Source organism: Pyxicephalus adspersus, chromosome 1, assembly GCF_032062135.1.
Source record: "Pyxicephalus adspersus chromosome 1, UCB_Pads_2.0, whole genome shotgun sequence".
Taxonomy (NCBI): domain Eukaryota; kingdom Metazoa; phylum Chordata; class Amphibia; order Anura; family Pyxicephalidae; genus Pyxicephalus; species Pyxicephalus adspersus.
In genome coordinates this window covers 102117623-102135113 of record NC_092858.1, presented here as the reverse complement: position 1 = coordinate 102135113, position 17491 = coordinate 102117623, and the positions used below count along the sequence as shown (strand labels likewise).

The 17491-nt window shown below is 38.9% G+C and overlaps 1 protein-coding gene across 1 annotated transcript; it reads left to right on the top strand.

Moving 5' to 3' along the window:
- Positions 1-8303: 8303 nt before the first annotated feature.
- HMGN2 (high mobility group nucleosomal binding domain 2) lies at positions 8304-11459 on the top strand. Its single transcript, XM_072421479.1, has 6 exons — positions 8304-8457; positions 9988-10032; positions 10126-10155; positions 10287-10340; positions 10704-10799; positions 10878-11459. The coding sequence occupies exons 1-6, from the start codon at positions 8443-8445 to the stop codon at positions 10911-10913; spliced, it is 276 nt and encodes a 91-aa protein (XP_072277580.1). The 5' UTR covers positions 8304-8442; the 3' UTR covers positions 10914-11459.
- The last annotated feature ends 6032 nt before the right edge of the window (positions 11460-17491 follow it).

The following is a 17491-nucleotide window of genomic DNA, read 5'->3' as shown; positions in this document are numbered from 1 at the left end:
TTATTTATTAACTATTTTAGAGTATTTTGTGGGTACAAGGATATACACATATATGCAGAGCATGCATATGTTTTTTCATTCTTAAAGTATCCCTCCTTGTCAAGTTTCAATGAGAGGTATGCTTGGGCTTCATGTGAGGGCCCTGTATATGATATTCAGCATAACACAATCAAATGTATACATACTCACTGGCTGCTTTATTAGGAAGACCTTGCTGGTACCAGGTACCCTTTTGCTGAGTTAAGCTAGTGGTGCCTTTCTATCGGCTCAAACCAGTCTGGCCATTCTCTTTTCAACCTCCGACATCATCAAGACATTTTTCTGTTTCAAAAAGTTTTTACCACAACAAACTCACTTTTTAGACAGGGGTACTTTAACCACCTAACCATTAAGCCTGACTTGGTACGGGCTTAACATAGTTACAATTATCGATAAACCCGAACTTTTCTCACTGTATGAAAATACAGTGAGAAAAGTTCGGGTTTATCGATCACTTACCTGGTCCCGCTGCGATCATCCATCGTCGTCCTCCAGCGTCGGGGGTCTTCTCCCTCCGTGCGTGTACGTCGGCGCGTACGATGACGTCGGCGCGTGTGCGGGAAATTCAAACTGAAACTCATTCAAACACATTTTGTATTGGATTGAATACAAACTCCTGTATCCAATCCAATACAAAATAATTCAAAATAAATACAAAGTATGCAATTGGTAAATTCAAACTCTCATTTTGTATTGGATTGGATACAGGAGTTTGTATTCAATCCAATACATAATGAGAGTTTGAATTTTGTTCTCATTTTGTATTGGATTGAATACAAAGTCCTGTATCCAATCCAATCCAAAATAATAGAAAATATATTTATGTGGCTTTGTCTATAGGTATGTGACGTTGGACTGTTGGACACTAGGGAGGTGTTTTAGAAAAATATATTACTATACAGTATACCGAATTATCGCATTTTCAGTGTTTTTCATTTATTTATGTATTCTTGTTTAAGCTGATTTTTTGTGTCTTTTATTTAATTTTATTAAAAGTAATTTTTTTTTTTTACATGATTGTGTGTTTCAAACATTTTTTATATTCATGATATCTACTAGAACCCTTGTTCGGACATATTTCTGTAAGTTACAGGTCTACAATTTAAAAAAAAAATTTCATGAAAAACAGTGTAACGCTTTTGGAACAGAAATCTAGACATCAGTGTAACGCCTAGGTGGTTAATACAAATAAAACATAAACAATGCAGTAAGAAAACATCAAGACATTTTTCTGTTTCAAAAAGTTTTTACCACAACAAACTCACATTTTAGACAGGGGTACTTTAATACAAATAAAACATAAACAATGCAGTAAGAAAACATCAAGACATTTTAAGGTTCACTGGATATTTCCCTTTTGGTCTATTCTCTGTAAACCTTAAAGATGGTTGTGTGATAAAATCTCAGCAGATAGGCAGTTTCTGAAGTACTCACTACCAGCCTCCCTGACACAACCATGCCATGTTTAAATTCACCTAAATCACATCTCTTTCCCTATTCTGATGTTTAAATTTCAGCAACTTGCCTTGGCATTGTCTATATACCTAAATGCATTGAGTTGCTACCATGTAATTGAACTAAATATCTGCATTTACAAGCAGCTGAACAAGTGTACATAATATTTGTGTTAATGTGGCTTTTACATCCTAAATGGTTTTGCAAACTGTGTTTTTTTTTACTACCGGTGAGTCCCAAGCAAAATTAGATATACCCCTGTGACTGAATCATGTAGGCATATGTAGAACCTTCTCAGCAACTCTCAATGGAGAAATATAAGAAACTTTTCTGTGCATAGACTCTATTAGGTTTATTAAAATAGCTTAGGCCTAAAACATGAATGCATTAGAGAATGCAGGCCTAAATTAAAGCTGAGATAATTTTATGTCTACTCATCTAGAATGTTGCTGTGTGGTTTAATAGTCTCTTAATTCTTAGCCTAGACCATCACATCCTTTTTGGGTGGCTGAGTTGAAGATTTGCAACTCGACTGCAATTTCTTTAGTGGTAGGGATGAAAACCTTATACACAGTCATTATATGTGAATGTATTTTACAAATGCTGTGTCTGTTGTGGACCTGCTTCTGTGGCAGACTTTACATAGCAATATGAATTTGCCTTGAATATCAGGTCTAAAGGTAACTTATTCTAAACATTATAGACGCTGCAATTACTGAACTCATTCTGAAAAATGCTAATTGCCTGGTATAGCTGATTTTTTTATTAGATTTTTTGATTAATTGTCATGGTCTCTGGCTACAATCATCTGATGTGTGTACATACATTTTGGTCTTAAGCTGCGTACACACTTCCAATTTTTATCGTTGGTAAACGAACGACGAACGATCCTGCACGATATCTGTGAACGATCGTATGGCACCGATCCTGTACATACAGATAACGACACGATCCTTCAAAGATATTGTACACACGATAGATGCAATCGTTTGAACGATACAGGAAGTGACGTGCACCACAGGAAGTGAGCGAACGTTCGTTCATCAGGCATGCTCAGACCATGGACGATCACTGAACGACCGTACACACGATAGATGGTCAACGATCGTCGTCCAATCCGATCCGCCGGTCCGGTCGTTTATTTCCAATGACTATCCTCGTTTGTCAGCGTCGTTGGTTACTTTTTTTACGAACGATTTTTGGCCAATTGGTCGTTCGTCGTTCATTTCCAACGATAAAAATTGGAAGTGTGTACGCAGCTTTAGTAGTTTGTCATACACCTGAAACAAGGATGCAGATAACTGTGCAATTATATCAGAGCTAAAAGTATACCTCATAATTAATATTACTAGCTTTTTTTGTACTTAACTGTACTCTCTTTGGACTTTGAGTATGCATTTGTTCGTCCAAGGCTCCACTCAATTAGTGCAGTTACTCAAACAGTTTTTCCCTGTTCTGTGCAAGGTAGATCTCTTGCTTTGGTATTGTATCACTTTGATTTATAGTTAGTACAGGATGGAAGGTCTCCTATTTTGTTAAAAAAAAAATTGCAGTTATTTACTAATAAATCTGTTCCCCTCCAGCCTTGTTGGAATTTTCACTTACCAATAACAGCCACCTGCGAAGTAAGAAAATAGGAGACAGATGTTATATTTCTTTTCACCATACTACTCTTAAAGCCGTCCAACTCACCTGTTTGCATTCCATCACTAGGCACCGACATTTTTCTTGCATTCTTTTGCATGATCTTCAGCCATCTTTATTGGCTGTGCTGGGATGACAAAACCGTATCCTGGCAAACGCAAGGAAACCAGGAATGGCAGGTTTTCCTGACAACTGAAGCTGCGCATGTCTAGCTCAGCTTTTTTTCTAGAAACCTGGAGCGATCAGACAAGTAAGTCACAATTTTGCAAAATGCACATCGTCTGTCTCTTTTGGCAATAATGGCCTATCTGATCATACAAACTTAAAGATGGAACTTAAGTTATCCTCCTGTTACTCCTTCCTTACCTCCCAGACTCCTGTTTGTTTACATCAATTTGTATCTCTTATCGGTCCCTTCCACTACGTGTCCTTTTGGCCCTATGCCCCCTCCCCCCCCAACTTACTCCATTCCCACTTCTCTGTCCAGGCCCCTGCACTATATAAACTGTTCAACCTGTCCCTTTCCACTGGTGTTTGTCCCTTTGTCTTCAAACATGCAATAGTTCTTCCAATACTGAAGAAGTCCTCCCAACTACTCCATAAGTATCGTCCCATTTTTCTACTTCCATATGCCTCCAAGCTACACGAGTGCCTAATTAATATATGATTAACCGAGTTTCTTAACTCCAACTTGCTTTTTAACCTTCTTCAACATGGCTTCTGACCTACACACTCAGCTATAACGGCTCACAAAAGGTGGTCAATACCTTTGCAAAGCCAAGTCACAAGCAACATTTTTCTACTCCTTGCCCTGGATCTTTTCTCTACTTTTTATGTCATCCTCTTTTACTCCACCCCCTGTACTATATCTATATTGGTAATTAACCAACTGCCCCCCTGGTTTTATCCCTAGGGGTTCCTTGACACCAATACTGACACCAACAATCGTTTTCGCTATCTGTAAGGGGGCAGCCTTTACAATGGACAGCAATATAGAAAGCATCATTCCTAAGCCAATTTACTTTGGGTTGTGGATATACTAAATGAAGCAGGGGTTTCCTGAAGACCTGAAAGTTGTTTAAAGGGGTTCCTTAGGTTAAAAGTCAATAAACACTATTCTAAATCTTTCAGTGGTAACTGATTTTCTGCTGGTATCTGGTATCTTGTACTGCCCTCCCAGTTATTGTTCTCCAAGGCTTATTTATTGTATCTTTACTACTGTATCCTCTCTTTACATCTCCTCCCTTAAAACCTCTTACCTTCCTTCAAACTAGAATACTATTTGTATGCAGATGACACCCAGGTTTACCTGTCCACCCTGACTTGTCTTCCTTTGTTCTGTAAAAAGTTTCATGCTGCCTCTCAGTTTTCTCATTGTGGATGGCTGATTGTTACCCCAATCTCAACTTAGATAAAACTAATTTAATTTTCCACCCTCACCTTCAATACCTTCCCATATATCTTTTAATTGTAAATTTCCCCCACCCCACATGCAGGTTCTCTTCAGTATCACCATTGAACAATCACTCCTTTCAAATACAGAACATCTATAGGTATTGCCACTTCTATCTGCAAATTACATGCCATTCTATACACACCATACTCTTCATCTCTCACCCAGGGTGTAACTAGAAATCAGTGCCCTTTTCCCCTTTGGATTGAACTTTGCAAAAAATGTAATTTTCACTACATAAGCTTCCAAATTATAAACAGCCCAGTGCACAGCACTCCTCATGATTAATTTATCCACCCCCACCCCTTTATTGTTGTAACACAGCAGTACCCTCAATCATTTATAAAACTGTGTATCTGTCATCGAAGTGTCTCCCATCTAGTTCTCAATTGTATTTGCATTTGCCTCTGGTTGTTTCAGCATGATGGCAGTTGCACTGAGCAAAGTGTCATGAAAGGTTCCATGGGCTTGGTTTAAGGCCTCTCTCTTATACTGTTTGCAGAAACAAGGGCAGCAGCGGTGTGGGTTCTCGAGGCCCCGGCTAAGAGTGTACGTCACCACAGCAAATACTGAAACTACCACTGTGGTTATGTTACTGCTTTACTCTTGAATACGTTGTAATTTTTTCATCTGGCTTTCCACTAATTAGACTCTTTCCTCTAAAATATATTTTGAATGTTTCAGTTAGATCAGGGAGAATCCAACTTCAGTCCTCATTGATACAGGCCAATATTTCAATATACAAATGTAGCCAATTTTGTTGGTACCTATAATTTGTACCTATAATAAAAAAGTATTTTGGCAGCCATTATTTCGTTTTTAACAAACAAAATTGGACTTTGCTTTTACTGTTCCCCCCCCCCCCCTTCAAATATGTTAACACTAAGGGAAATAGCATAGTCAGAAATAATAGGATTTTAACCTAATATATTTTCATACAACATTTATGGCAAATCACTGCAAACAAGCAGCTCCTGTACCTTTTTATTAAGACTTCTGTACCTGTCAACAGATAGTTTGTTCCACTCTACCTTAGTAAACTGATCCAGTTGTGTTCCATTTGAAGGATGCCTTCTCTAGACTGTGTATTTGAGTTCTTTCCATAAAAATAAAAAAGGATCCTGATAGAAGGCCAGTTCAGATTAGTCAAATGTTTTATTTTTCACTCAGGATTTATTGTTTTGAGTCATGTTGGAAAATCCATGACTTGTGACTGAAACAGCTTTCTAGTACTGGGTAGTAAAAATTACTCCAGGTCTTGATATTTAATTGTGGTACTGCTGCATAGACCCATAGTACAGCAAATCAGCCCTAAAACAAAACCAAATCCATGTTTCACAGTAGCTATGTTGCTTTTGTCTTTCAACGCTTTATTATTTTGTCTGGAGAATAAAAATGATTTGCCAAAAAGCTCTAGTTCCCTCTCATCTGTGAGAAGGACATTGAACCAGAGGCATTGTGGCATGTCAATATGGATTTTAGCAAATTTAAGTGTTTTCTTTTTTTATGTTTTTTTTTCAACAGTGGAGTCCTCTTGTGTCTATTTACATTAAACCCACTGTCACTCAATGATGGTGTAATCGGACACTGATGGAGCTCCACCTTGGAGTTCGGCTTTTTGATTGTTGTCCCTGGCTTTTTGTCTAACATCATTTTGCTTCTTTCCATTCCAAAGCCTATTATCCTTTTGTGGTCACATCTAGGAAGATTGGATACGTCTCGGGCAACAAATCTGTTTAAACGTTTTCAAAGCAATCCTTTGTTTATCAAGCGGTTGTGCCGGATTGATAAACCACTGATCAGGAACTACCATTGTGCGTATTTGTGGAGGAGAACACAGCCTGAACGTTTGTTTCCTGTGATTGACATCTGATGCCTGTGTGGAGCTTAGCATGTACAAAAAAACTTCAAAGGTTTAGATTTACTCCTATACATAAAGCTGCAATGTGGTCAGACCAACACATTATAGGGTGAAAAAATCTAAGCAATGATCATAAGATGTCTTCAATGTACTTCCTTTACCAAGGGTGATATTTCTGATTACGTGTTTCTCTTAGGTGGCTGTCTTGGAAATCTACTATCAGCTACTAATAATTGTTTTTCAATGTACCTTCCAGGATGGTACCTTTTATTGCACCCACTGTTTTATTAGTGGTGTTATTTCTGTCTACTGTGTACAATCTGCGGGACATATAAATGTTTGTGATTTTTTTCTCTGTAGGTTATGGAGCCAAAAATCATTGTCCTGGCTAAGGTAATTTTAAAACAAAAAAAATGTATTTTCAAAGCAAAATATGTTCCTTTAAATTACAAAACCTCCACACTGTTGTTTTGTTTAATGTAATATGTCACCGAGCCCTTCATTTTTTTTTTCTTTTTAATTTTTTGTAATTCTTGCATTGTCAAAGGTTCCCCTACAGTTGTGCGCATCTCATTGTACTTTGCCGCCAAAACTTCAATTTCTAAAATGTTTGCAGTTGTTTTTTTTTTGTCTTTATTTAGCTAAGTTGCTGGTAATTAACTACTGTATGTGAAAGATACATTGACCAAATTAGATCACTATTGTTTCATGCCAGCCAGCTCCCTCTCCTTTTATAAGCTTGAACCTGGTGAACCTGCACCTGTCCCCTCTTCTTCCTTGTCTAGAGCTATGGCCATATTACATTGAAAATCAGTCCAGTTGTGTTTGCACATGTGACTGACCTGTGCTGTGTGGGGCCAGCTGTAAGGTCTATATGTGATGTGGGGGGGCAGCTGTAAGGTCTATATGTTATACAGAGAGTTCTTTATGTTACCCTTCTCTCGCCAGCCATGGCACATTGCTGCACTTATTTTCCTCATCACCCTACCAGAAGTGCACAGGACAAAACAAGTGTCTGCCCAGACCCTGACTGTAAGGCTGCATAATAATTGCAAAGCAAACATGCGAATTCAGTTGAAAGTTGTTGAAGCTACTGGGCACTTCCATTAAATGTCATTTTCTTCCATGTAGGACTGCCAATGTGTGGGGTTTGATTCCTCTGCGCTATATTGTGTTGTGTGTAGCAGGAAGCACAGCCAGCTGTATTCGAGTTGTGTGGCTTGTACAAAGATGGAGGCTGTATACGTTCCATTGCTTTGTACATGGAGCATCCAGCAGAGCAGAATCCCCTGTGTGCTGCAGTTTCGGGGCCACGAACCACCAAGGGTTCCGGCGCTACCGATCTGCACGCACTGCGGTCTCCCCTAACCATGCACGTGTAATTAGAGGGCGATGGAACCGAATCCTGTGAGGGAAGGCTGAGCGCCAGCAACAAAGCTCCCCGCTCGTTGGGCCGTTTTATGTTTCCCTCGTTTGTAAAAAAGCAAAACAAAATGTTTGTAGGCTCAACAGACTCGGTATATTTTTGTCAGTAAAACCATGGCACTGCGGGTACAGCCTGACGTATGTATCTGCATTTCACATTCAACAGGTCAATGCTTCACTCTGTGTCAAGTACAAACCAGTGACGAGTAATTGCCACCATTCTGTACAGAAAAACACCTCGAGAAGGTGCTGGAGGGCTCACCAACACACACCTTCTCCTGTCAGGCTGCACTGCGCGCCCTTTCTCTACCCCCCTCATTCGCCCACGCAGGCTCTTCTTCCTGTTGGCGCGCACCGCTCTCCTCCCAGCTCCCCGCCCAGACTGACCAGCCCACGTGTCAGAGCAGAGCCAATCAACTAATGCACTAGGCGCGATCCGGATTTGACCGGTCGGATTGCGGACCGGGTATAAAAGGGGCGAGCACAGCCGGCGCCTGTTACAGTCGCTTGGAAATAACGGTCACAAGTACTTGAAGTTGCACTCGGTGCCGTCCGAACAGTCGCCATGCCAAAACGAAAGGTAGGGAAGTCGCGCGACGTTGCCGGAGTATGAAAGTCACAGAAAAGGTTTTGTAACAGCCACCATAATGGCGGAGACGTTGGAGGGTTGGCTTATGAGAGAGGGATGGAAATAACGTCGTTTAACCGGAATTTTAGTATTAACGTTGGCCCTACGGTCCATTACCGTGTTTGATAATAACCGTTTGGTAATTAACTGGCCGTTTAAACTATATAACGCGGGAAAGTGAGAAGAGAGGCGGGGCTTCCGCCAAAACAAGAAGCGCGAACACGAAATGAGGCGGGGCTAAGTACCCCTTACGGCTCTTGTTTAGGGTGGGGTGATCGGGTGTTGCCTGGGGGATGATGGACTTAAATATTGCAATGGCGGAGAGTGTTACTTATAAACGCAGACAAATCGCAGTTTGTTTTTAATTGAGCGACCTATACCCGTCACTGTGGTTTGGTGATTGCAGCTGCAATGCCTTCAGGGCTGTGTGTCGGTTGGAGGTTCGTTGAGGATTAGTGAAGCCGTTTTTTGCTTCTGTCCAAATTAGAACCTTATTGGAATTGTTCGTTATAGAGATCGTTGGAAAGTCAAGTTTCATGTTCTGTAAACAATGCCAGGAGGAGATGATTTATAGTCACGTGATATTCTAAACACCCCCTCCCCCATCCAAATATTCACCCTTTGTAGTCGCTTTCTGGACTAATGATGTCATAATGAGAATTTCCCACCATACACATTCAGATTGTTTGGGGTGCAAAGCTTTTCCAATTTGCTAAAGGTCAGATGGGGAACTCATAGATGGCCAGACTTCTAACTGTGCAAGCATTGTGCTTTTATTTATTCTCCCTTAGATAAAGTACTCTGCCCCATCATACATGGGTAATCCTGTGTAATAGATCAAGCTGGATGGTTTCTTGATAAAGTTCCTGCAACAAAAAATGACACAGGGTTGAAGTGCAATGAAAAGTTTTAATGTTTCCCATTAGAGGAGCGATTAAGATTGTTTCTCTAATCTCATGTTTAAGTTAAAGCAGTTGTGATCAGTTTCCTGAAACTTTGTGGTAAATAGCAATAACCACAAAGCTGGACACATTCACCAATGTATCCAACTTCAGTTTCCTTTGTGTTGATAGATGCCAGATCTTAGATTTTGTAGAAGACATATTTCATCGTCATTTACGAAGTTATCAACTTGGGTTGACTTTACTAAACAATGACTTTGTCACTGGAGATGCTTGGCATTTACTTCAGGAAAACCAAATGAATGTTTTTATTTTTGCAGCACCATAAAGCCTCCATATGCTACCTGCAAAGGATGAATCCAATTTGCTTTTTTGCAATCCTTTAAGTGGAAACGTTGTAGTGTCATTTAAAACTGTCCAATTTACACAAAATAAATGTCTTGGTTCTTAATTATAACTTTCTCAATATAAAATATATTGCTCATTTTATAGTCAAGTGCAAACTTGCATCTGTGTTGATATGATATGATAGATATGATATATAATGATATAAGAGTTGTCTTCTTCTTTTATCTTCCAGGCTGAAGGAGATGCAAAGGTTGAGAAGTCCAAAGCAAAGGATGAGGTAAATAAATGAGTTTAGCCTGTCTGTCTTACAAAGTCTAATCTGACTTGTATTGTATTTATTTACATATTTTTTTCTGTGCATTTCTTATAGCCACAAAGGAGATCTGCCAGGCTATCTGCTGTAAGTATCGAGTATCCAATTAAAAGAAACATTTTAGGCTAGATATAAAAATGTTAAAAAAGGAATTAATATTAATAATTAATAATATTTCTGACAATCGTATTTCAATGGTTTATCTTGTATCCCCCTAGAAACCAGCCCCACCTAAACCAGAGCCAAAACCCAAGAAGGCAGCTGCTCCAAAGGCAAGTATAGAATTCCACCACAGACTTGTTTTTGTGTTTTTTCCCCTAAAATGGTCTAAAATAAATGTGAAGCTTCTTGTGTTTAAAGCCATTCAAACAAAGACAAGGTAGTCAGTTGGACATATAGAATAGAAAGCCTACATGCAGTAGAAACGTGTTATTGCTTCCATTCTGAACGTCAAAATTGGCATGGAGAGCACAGCTCACACCACAAATGCTCTGTGCTCCTTGCCTAACAATTGTAGAGTGTTTAGCAAATGGTTCTCTAGGTAAAATGTTGCTGGTCCTTTTCAAGCCAGCCAATGTCCATTTTAAATGGCAATGATCTTCCAGTTCGGTGCTTAACAATTTTTGCTCTTGCAGAAAGCTGAGAAAGCTCCCAAAGGCAAAAAAGGAAAGGGAGACTCTGGAAAAGATGCCACCAATGCTGCAGAGAATGGAGAAGCAAAGTCCGACCAGGTTAGTATTGCATAATTCAACTTATTGTCAATATCTGAAAATATTGACCTAATGTTTTTTTTTTGTTTTTTTTCACAGGCACAGAAAGCAGAGGCATCTGGTGATGCCAAGTGAACTGTGTGAATTTTGATAATTGTGTACTTCTGGTGACTGTACAGTTTGAAATACTATTTTTTATCAAGTTTTATAACAATGCAGAACTTTGTTTTACTTTTTATTTTAAGCTGTGTTTGGCAAATGCTTTGTGGGTTTTAATGGGCAGGGTTTTACGTGACGGTGTGATCTTCACTCATTTACCAGCTACAATGAAGCCCCTGTGGTTTTTTTTTTTTTTTACTCCTTCAATGAAATTGGCATTTTATTTTACGGTTTCCTCCATTCTGTGGGATAATAGGCAGCTATTCAAGCCTTTACCGTGCCCCGGGTCTTTGGTTTGAAGAAGATGGTAAAAGCCAAAGTACACAGGTGCCTGTCTGAGGCAAACTCCATCCTCTGAATGTGAAGCATCTACCCTGTTACTGATAAATGTTGAAATGTTGATAGTTCTTATGATGAAATGTATTCTCGGGGCTGGAAAGTGAAGTTCATCATGCTTTTAGTGTCCTGCCTGGATCGCAATGCCTATTAATTACATTTTAAATAAATCTTGGACTTTGCTCATTCAGTTTCTGAGTCTTTTATTAACCAATTAAGCTTTTTTTGCTTTATTTCCACTACAGAAAAGTGCAAACATTTCCTCTGTTGTTTTTATCTGCCAAGAAAACCTGATTTAAAGGTGCTATACTAATAGTGTTTGAGTGAGGAAAACAGAAATTGTGAATGTGGATTTTTGACAGTTTATCAGAGAAGTAGTGGAGTAAAGGAATTTAGTAATGAGAATTCAAAGTGAATTTGTTGCTTTGCCGTGCATGTGCAGGACTCAAAATATTTACTTTAAACACAGCTATAGCTATAGTTCCATATTTCAAAATTGCAGACATGCAGGATTTTTATTGCATAAGGTACAATCATAAACAGCTCTGCCGGATCCACCAACTGAATAAACTAGTTAATCCTGGCCTGGTCAATGAGGATTCTGAGAAGAGGAAGACGGTGGCTATTAGTGCAAGGACAGGTACGGTACATTAAAGTTCAATTTTTAATCTGGCAGGTGTATTTATTTTGTTGAAAGACGGTCTCTTCTGCAAATAAAAGAACCTGCCTGCTTGCAGTTTCACTTTAAAAGCGGACAACTAAAATTTTTACTTTACATAAAAGGGTAGACAACCTTTTAATGTAATGTAAAATTTACCTTTTTTTTACAGCGATAAAGACAGAATGGGGAAACGCTTGCGCAGTGAGTGGCTTTTTTTCCCTCATGTACCAAGGGTTACCTCACCTGATTTATTGGCTGTGCAGTACAAGATCTGGTCACATAGGAAGAAGAGGAAAAGATGCCTGCGCTGCCTCTGGGACAAAAATGGATAACTGGACGGTGCAAGACCCAATCCAGGAAACTGGATCGAGGAATCTAAAATGAGGGTAAGGGTTTTTTTTTTTTTTTTTAGTTCTGCATTACCACCCCCCCTCAGCTGTATTCCCAAATGTGAGGGTGCATTTTACCTGCAAATAGTAATCCCGAGTCCCACACTCCGGGTAGCTTTAACCTAAAAAATAAAAAAAAAAGCACCTTGCTCTGTTGTCCCCTGGCGTCCTGCTGGTCCCCTCAGGTCCTGGGGACACATCCCATCTTCTTTGTTCCTCAGCCGCGCAATGCAGACGATCTCTGGTTTCCTGGGATCGGGAAGATCGGCGGGAATTTCAAATAATTTTGTATTGGCTTCAATACAAAATAGCTGTATTGAGTCTAATACAAAGACATTTTGATAAAATATATATATGCTACTGTAGACTTAAATTAGAGGTTTCCCTATTTTTTTATTTTAACAGATTTATGTTTTTTATTTAAAGGTATAAAATTTAATAAATATTGGACATTTTAGGTGTTATGCCTAAGAATTATAGCCTACAAGGTAAAATAAATTTCCATGCAAAAAAATTAACGCTTTTTGCATGGAAATTTGGACAGAATTAGAACGCTAGGGAGGTTAAGGTCAGACTTCTTCAGATAATTATCACTTGCATAAGTAAGGGTGGATCTATACACAAGTGTTAACTTGGACAAAAAGATTGAAGTTGCACATTTGTATTCTGTGTTTAAATGCAGTATCATAGCCCCTGCCCTGCGTAATTACAGTGGTGCTTGAAAGATTGTAAATCCTTTAAAAAAAAAAAAATATATGAATGTTTTTATTTGGTCATGTATTTTTTTTTAAAGAAAATGATCCAATATCATCTGTGTGTAGCAAGTGCATCCCTAGGATTATCAGATAATTTGAAGGTAAATTAAATCAATAGGATGACAATCAGGTGTGAGGGAGAGACTGTTATATTTAAAGAACAGGCATCCAGCAATCCAGGGACATCTGCCACACTAATTAACCATATTTTAAATTAATCCTTCCCTCCAAAGAAACTGAAAACCCTTTCTTTAGGAATCCATAATGGCAAGTGTAACATTTTAACTAATAATCCTGCAAATTTAAAAACCAAAACTGTAGCAGTCTTCTATATGTTAAGTTGTTCATATCTAACCAGTTTCTACCAGATGCTCAAAAATGTAAAACAAACATTTGCATATGAATCACAACTGGTTGAAAATAAAACTTTTGATATTAAAAAATAAATTTCATGAGCAGCCTTTCATGTTTCAAAGTTTAAAAAGAGAACTAAGATACTCCAGCATCACCTGCAAGAAGGCACAAACAAATTAGGGCAACAAAAATATTTTTGTAATAGTTTGAGCCAACAAAACACTTTAACTAAAACACGTTAACATTTAAAAAAAAATGCTTTTTACAAAGCTTTTGTTTTTTTCAGTTATGTTAACTTTTTGAGTTATGAGTAATGTTAGTTTACAGTGTGCTTGCAATTATATTTATGTAAAGCACCATTGAAGTTAATTTTCAATATATTTGGCGTGAAGTCAAAAAGGCACAAAGTGGGGGCATGACTTGAGTGATGGCCGGGTGAGTTGCACGTAGCTGCTGCTCCCACCTTGGACCTAGCATGGTTGTATGGGAGTGTCCATCCAATACTGAGTGCGGGGCGAACAAGGGTGTAATGGACAGGAGCACAGTGAGGGAGTATGCTATGATGCCTGAGACATGTGAATCTCCAGGTTGGTGAGCTCTCTTCTTCATTGTTGCTGGTGCCGCTAGTGACTTATACACAAAATAGAGATGCAGCTTCCATTTTATCTGGTGAATTATTGTAAGATTTAGAACCCCAAAGTGATACTGTTCCCTCCAAAGGTTACTTTTAAAATTGTATGAAACAAAATTCTATTTACAGTTCAGGTAAATCAGAATTCTACTAGTCTAAATAGATATACTGACAAATTACAATGCATACTGTACCAACAAGATGGTTTAGCTCATCCTATGGCCAGATCTGGCCCTCTGCTCTCTACTCGTTATCTTGTTGGGGATGGGGTGCAAACATCTCTATGTATCTCTCTATGAGATTATGCTGCCAGGATAGGGGAGCAGGCTAAGTGTGAGCTCCCTGAGATTGGGGGTTTACTAAAGACCTGGCAATCGGCTCCCTACTCACATTGTACTGTGAGATAAAATTGTAAAACATTAGAGATGTGTCTTGTGTCCATGCTGCTGTCAATTTACTCATGTAAACCTTCATATCTCCTACACCCAGTGTCATAAAAAAGGGTACACATGGGACCCTGAGACTTGGTACTAAACCAAATTTCAGCTCCCTAAACATAACAAGTTGCCAGGGCTCACAGGCATAAAATCTTAAGAACAATCAGGTATATTTTTTAACATTAGGGGGGCTATTTTAAGTCCAAGGTCCCCAAATTGAATCTATGTTAGAGACCCCTGGGGGCCACTTACATGGCACTGTCAATGGGTGCTGTCAAATCACTTTGTGCTGTGGTGCCCCAAATATATAGTTGCTCGTTCACAAAACTTCAAAGCTGCATTCAGGTTGGCGGTGAGGTTCTCGTGCGGTTCCCCCTTCCTCATGCCATGGAATCTTGGCTTGGGGAGACGCTCAGTACCACTCACTGCTGGATTCAAATCCACGGTCACTGTGGTGTGAGGGACTGAGCTGCTGGTGGGGTGCCTGTTACACATAGCTGGCTACTTACTCTCTATGAACCGCAATTTCTCTGTAAGAAAATAAAAATGTAACTAACCTAAACTTACATCACTATGGTGCCATCATAGGATACAAAAAACTATACATGTCACACATAGCTGGCCATTTTCCTTCTGTGAACCCCAGTTTCTCTTTAACAGTAGATAAAATGAAATGTAGAATAAATGGGGACTCTTGTGGCTACTCCCCCCTCCACTAAAATTTATCACTCCTACCATTTCATGGTGCCCTGTCACATATAAATGTCTGCTTTTGTTCTTTGAACCCCAATTTCTTCTGAAAGGGGAGCTGTAAGTATATTAAAATGTAGGATAAGTGAGGGACTTGTGGCGAACTCCACCTAAAATTGTATTGCTGCAGTGTCATCACAAGATATGAAAAGCTATACCTATCATACCGTGCTACCTTGGCCACTCAATTTATGTAAACCTTAATTTCTGTAGGAATCTTGTATTTCTTTAGGGACCTGAAGGTGTAATAATAAGAACATGTAACCCTTGGCTATCACATGAATTGCTTTTCTCTGGAAGTATCAATTGCAGAGATTTTGGTGTACAAAAAGGTCAGCAGCCCCCTATTACTGACAGGATGCATTGTATGGTGTAGTTTTTGCTCTTTGGTACAGGAATAGTGAGCAAGGAGCAATATATGACTGGCCAGCACTATATGATAGCTTTAGTTTTGTATCTTTCATTAACAAAATGTCGCATTATTAAAATGAGCATAAAATATGCAGCCCCGGATAAATAAAAAGGTTGGGCATCACTGGTTTAGAGAATGGAAGTCAACACAATAATATTTGTATAAAGGGGTATCCCTGAATCTGTGGAGTTTACTGAGCTGGAAGCATGTGTATCTGCTCCATTAAATATAGTGTTGAAAAGGCCTAAAGAAGCCAAAATTAGATTGTGTACACAGGTCATTGGGTCCCAGAAGTAATGACTCGGCCCGCCCTAGCGATATCATCTGTTGCTTGCATTCATTCTGTTAAAAGAAGAAATCATGAAAAAAAGCTTGTGCTTGGGACTCTATTATGTTCAATGAATCTTCAGTATTTGTATTGCAGGACTTTTCCAAATACACATGGAAATCGGGCGTACTATAAAATCTGTTTTTACTATTACTTTGTTCTAAGAAAATAATATACAGATGTGGTTTTCCATTTCAATTGCATGCTATATAGGAAGGTATCTGCAAACTTGCAGTACTTGAGTGATCTTCCACGTTTTTTGACGATTTTTGACCTTTCTCAAATTGATCTTCCAGAATGTCCTAATTACTCGTAATACCTTCAAACAGCAATGGTTCCAGCATGGGAATATTCAGGTCATAGGAAGCAGGCTGTGTGAATTTGTTAATTTTAAAAGAAATCTGGGAAGACGCTTAAATGGATGGACTTTTGAGTTTTAAGAAGCTAGGTCCATGCATCGGGCGCTTATCCAAGACATGACCTTCTACGTTACCCAATCAGGTTATGGGGTACCAGGGGGGTGTCATGTAGGATGTTTGCCTATTTTATGTTTTGTTTTGTGTGTGTCTTGTTTTCCCCTAGTATTCCTACCCTTAGTGTTTGGTCCTTATCCCTAGATAGGTCTGTTGACTTTAAGAAGGCAGAGAGAAACGATCTTCAGTTTTAGAGAAATTATTTCACCAAAGGGCCCAGGTTGCGATCTTGCAGGAAACACATTTCCATAAGAGTAAATCATTTATCTTTGTTATGATTAAATTATTGTCACTTAATGTCCAACGCCAAACGAAAATTGGCCTTACAGGAACTAAAGCTTGGGTTGGCTAGAAGCAAACAAAGTTGTATATGCAATATCTATGCGCCTAATACTGCAAAAGTTACATTTTTGGAAACAGTACTCTCTGACCTCATTGCGTAATCACTTGCTTATAGCTGGTGATTTTAGTTTACCCCATACGCCTCAATAGGGCTTGCTGTTTTTATCTGATACCACTAGGCCTCACACCTTTAGATGTCTCCTTCATCGCTATGGTTTATTGGATGCATGAAGTATTCAACATCCCACGGATAAACAATTTTCCTTTTTTTCCAATCCTCATTGTACACATTCTAGACTAGACTACTTATTTGTGGATGTTTCTACTGCGAGGGCTATTACTTTTTTGGACATATGCCCTATTACATGGTCTGATCATGCGCCTGTAGTTTTAGTTGTGAAGCTAGGTACAACGCTGGTCCGAAAATGTCATTGGAAACTTAATGACTTTTTGCTTAAGTATCTTCAAGATTCTTTGGATGCCTACTTTCTTGAAAATTCACAATTGGTGGCACAAACATCCACACTGTGGGAAGCCCATAAAGCATATTTCATGGTCACTGCAAACTTAAAAAGGATGCATTGACATACACAATGGGAGGCATCCCTAGAAAAACTGGAAGATTACTTTATGCTAACCCTACTATTATACTACTTCGTAAAGTTATATATGGGAGGCATCAACTT